At 35.6% G+C, this 2,175-nt stretch overlaps 1 protein-coding gene across 1 annotated transcript in view; it reads left to right on the top strand.

The window, feature by feature from the left end:
- Positions 1 to 1,351: 1,351 nt before the first annotated feature.
- RB1CC1 (RB1-inducible coiled-coil 1) overlaps positions 1,352 to 2,175 on the top strand; it is a 58,504-nt gene continuing 57,680 nt past the window's right edge. Inside the window, exon 1 of the mRNA XM_006901610.1 lies at positions 1,352 to 1,422. Within this exon, the coding sequence (XP_006901672.1) occupies positions 1,352 to 1,422 (71 nt within the window). The remainder of the gene's footprint in view (positions 1,423 to 2,175) is intronic.

Below are 2,175 nucleotides of genomic sequence, written 5' to 3'. Positions count from 1 at the left end.
ATTCTAAGAAAATGTTAAAAAGTAAAAATGTTACTTTGAGGACTAGCATACAACCTGAGCCAAACCATGATAGTTACACTTACGTTATATGCATGGAATGGCAGAACAATGAATAAAGAATTGATGTCTTTGAATTATAGTGTGGTTGAAGAAAATTGAAAATACCAAAGGCTGCCGCAAAAGCTAGAATGCTCCTTAGTGAGGATGGTGAGGCCTTTTTTTCTCTCACTTAAGTATGTAAAGAGGGAACAGTCCTTGAAGGCTATCAAAAGTTGAAGTCCTTTTCTGTTATGAATTGATACAGTGGCTACAACAATGGCCTCAGACATACAAATGATAGTGCAGGATGGTGGCGGGCTAGACTTTGTTTCATGCTGTTACAAACAGGGTCGTTATGAGTCTGCTTGACAACAATAGCAAATGCAATTTTAAGGAACCCAGGGATTCTGAGGCATCGTCTGACATACTTTGGGCATGTTGCAAGGAGGGACTAGTCCTTGGAGAATGACATCATGCTTGGAAAGGGGGAGGGACAGCGCAGGAGAGTAAGACAATTGATGAGATGGATTGATACACAGTGACTGGAGTAATGAGGTCAGGTGTGTTAGAGACAATAAAATTGTCACAGGATAGAGCAGGTTTCAGGGCTGTTGTACACAGAGTCACTGTGAGTCACAAGTGACTTGATGGCACATAACAGCATCAACAGGGAGTATAGAAAGTAAGGGTTGGTTACTAACCAGAAGTTTGCCAGCATGTACCCACCATCCACTCTGCAGAAGAAAGATAATGACTCTTTCCTTCACTTAAGATTTACAACCTCCAAAATCCAGGTGAGGGTCACTGAGTAGGAATTGACTCCTTGACACTGAGTTTGGGGTTTTGCTGGCCCAGTGGTTAAAGATGCATGGCTGCTACACAACAGAGTCAGTGATTTAATCTTCCCTCATGGCTCTGCAGGAGTTTGGCAGTCTGGCATTTCCCTGTCATACTAGATCACTATGAGTTCAAATGGACTTTTTGGTACATAAAAACCACAGAGCAAGGTAAGTGACACACTTTGGGAATAAGAAACATACCTGACCAAACACATTCTTCTATTCCCAATAACTTGAGGTTAAAATAATAAAATATTTCACATCTCTTTATATATCAATTAGAACTTTATTTCTGGGTTCCTTCATTTTATTGTTGTTTCAAAGCACCAGTTTACAAAAAGAATGTTCAATTAGCCCTAACTAAGATTGTATTATGTCATAATAAAAATGTGCTTGTAAAATTGATTTTTTGTTTGTTTTAGTAACAGTATCAAAGCGTGAGTTAAAAGTTTACAGAATCCAGAGAAATCATCATGAAGTTGTATGTATTTCTTGTCAATACTGGAACTACCCTAACATTTGACACTGAACTTACAGTGCAGACGTGAGTAATTTCTTGTTATATATAATTTTTTTAATTTGTATTGATGTAAAAATTTTACAATATCTTATTAAGTTTATAATGTTATAATATTGAAATAAGTTTTTGGTGTTATTTCAAAAGAAATAACATTAAGTAAAAAAGCTCATTATTGAGCTTTGTCATTATTTATGGACAGTTACCTATGGACTCAAATGATTTATTCTAATATATTTCATATACAATTGTTCTTTCTCTGGAATACATAAGCTACCTGTTTTAGCTTTGCTTTGTTCTGTTTGCATGAAAATATTGTGTGTAATAAACAAATTACCTGTAAGTAGCAATAATAGAAAAATATATTTTGCATAAAGCAGTTGTCTTTATAAGAAAATCTTATTCATTGCTGCTGTTAGTGATTCATATATTTTCTTTGGGAGAAGTATCTCTTCAGGTCCTTTGCCCATTATAAAAATTATTTTTGTTGTTGCGTTGAAATTCTTTATTCTGAATATTAAACACTTCTGAGATTTATTTTTCAAGCTGCTTTGAAGGAAATAGCAAAAAATAAGGCCCCAGGAATAGATGGTATATCAATTGACATATTTCAGCTAACAGGTGCTGCCGTGGTTGTGCTCACCAAGTTGTGCCAAGAAATCTGGAGAACAATCACTTGGCCAAATGACTGGAAGAGATCTATATTTGTTCCCATTCCAAAGAAGGGTGACCCAACTGAGTGTGGAAACTATAGAACAATATCATTGATTTCACATGCAA

Source organism: Elephantulus edwardii, unplaced genomic scaffold, assembly GCF_000299155.1.
Source record: "Elephantulus edwardii isolate Elephantulus edwardi_28Jun2011 unplaced genomic scaffold, EleEdw1.0 scaffold00338, whole genome shotgun sequence".
Taxonomy (NCBI): domain Eukaryota; kingdom Metazoa; phylum Chordata; class Mammalia; order Macroscelidea; family Macroscelididae; genus Elephantulus; species Elephantulus edwardii.
This window is presented reverse-complemented; position numbering and strand designations above follow the sequence as displayed.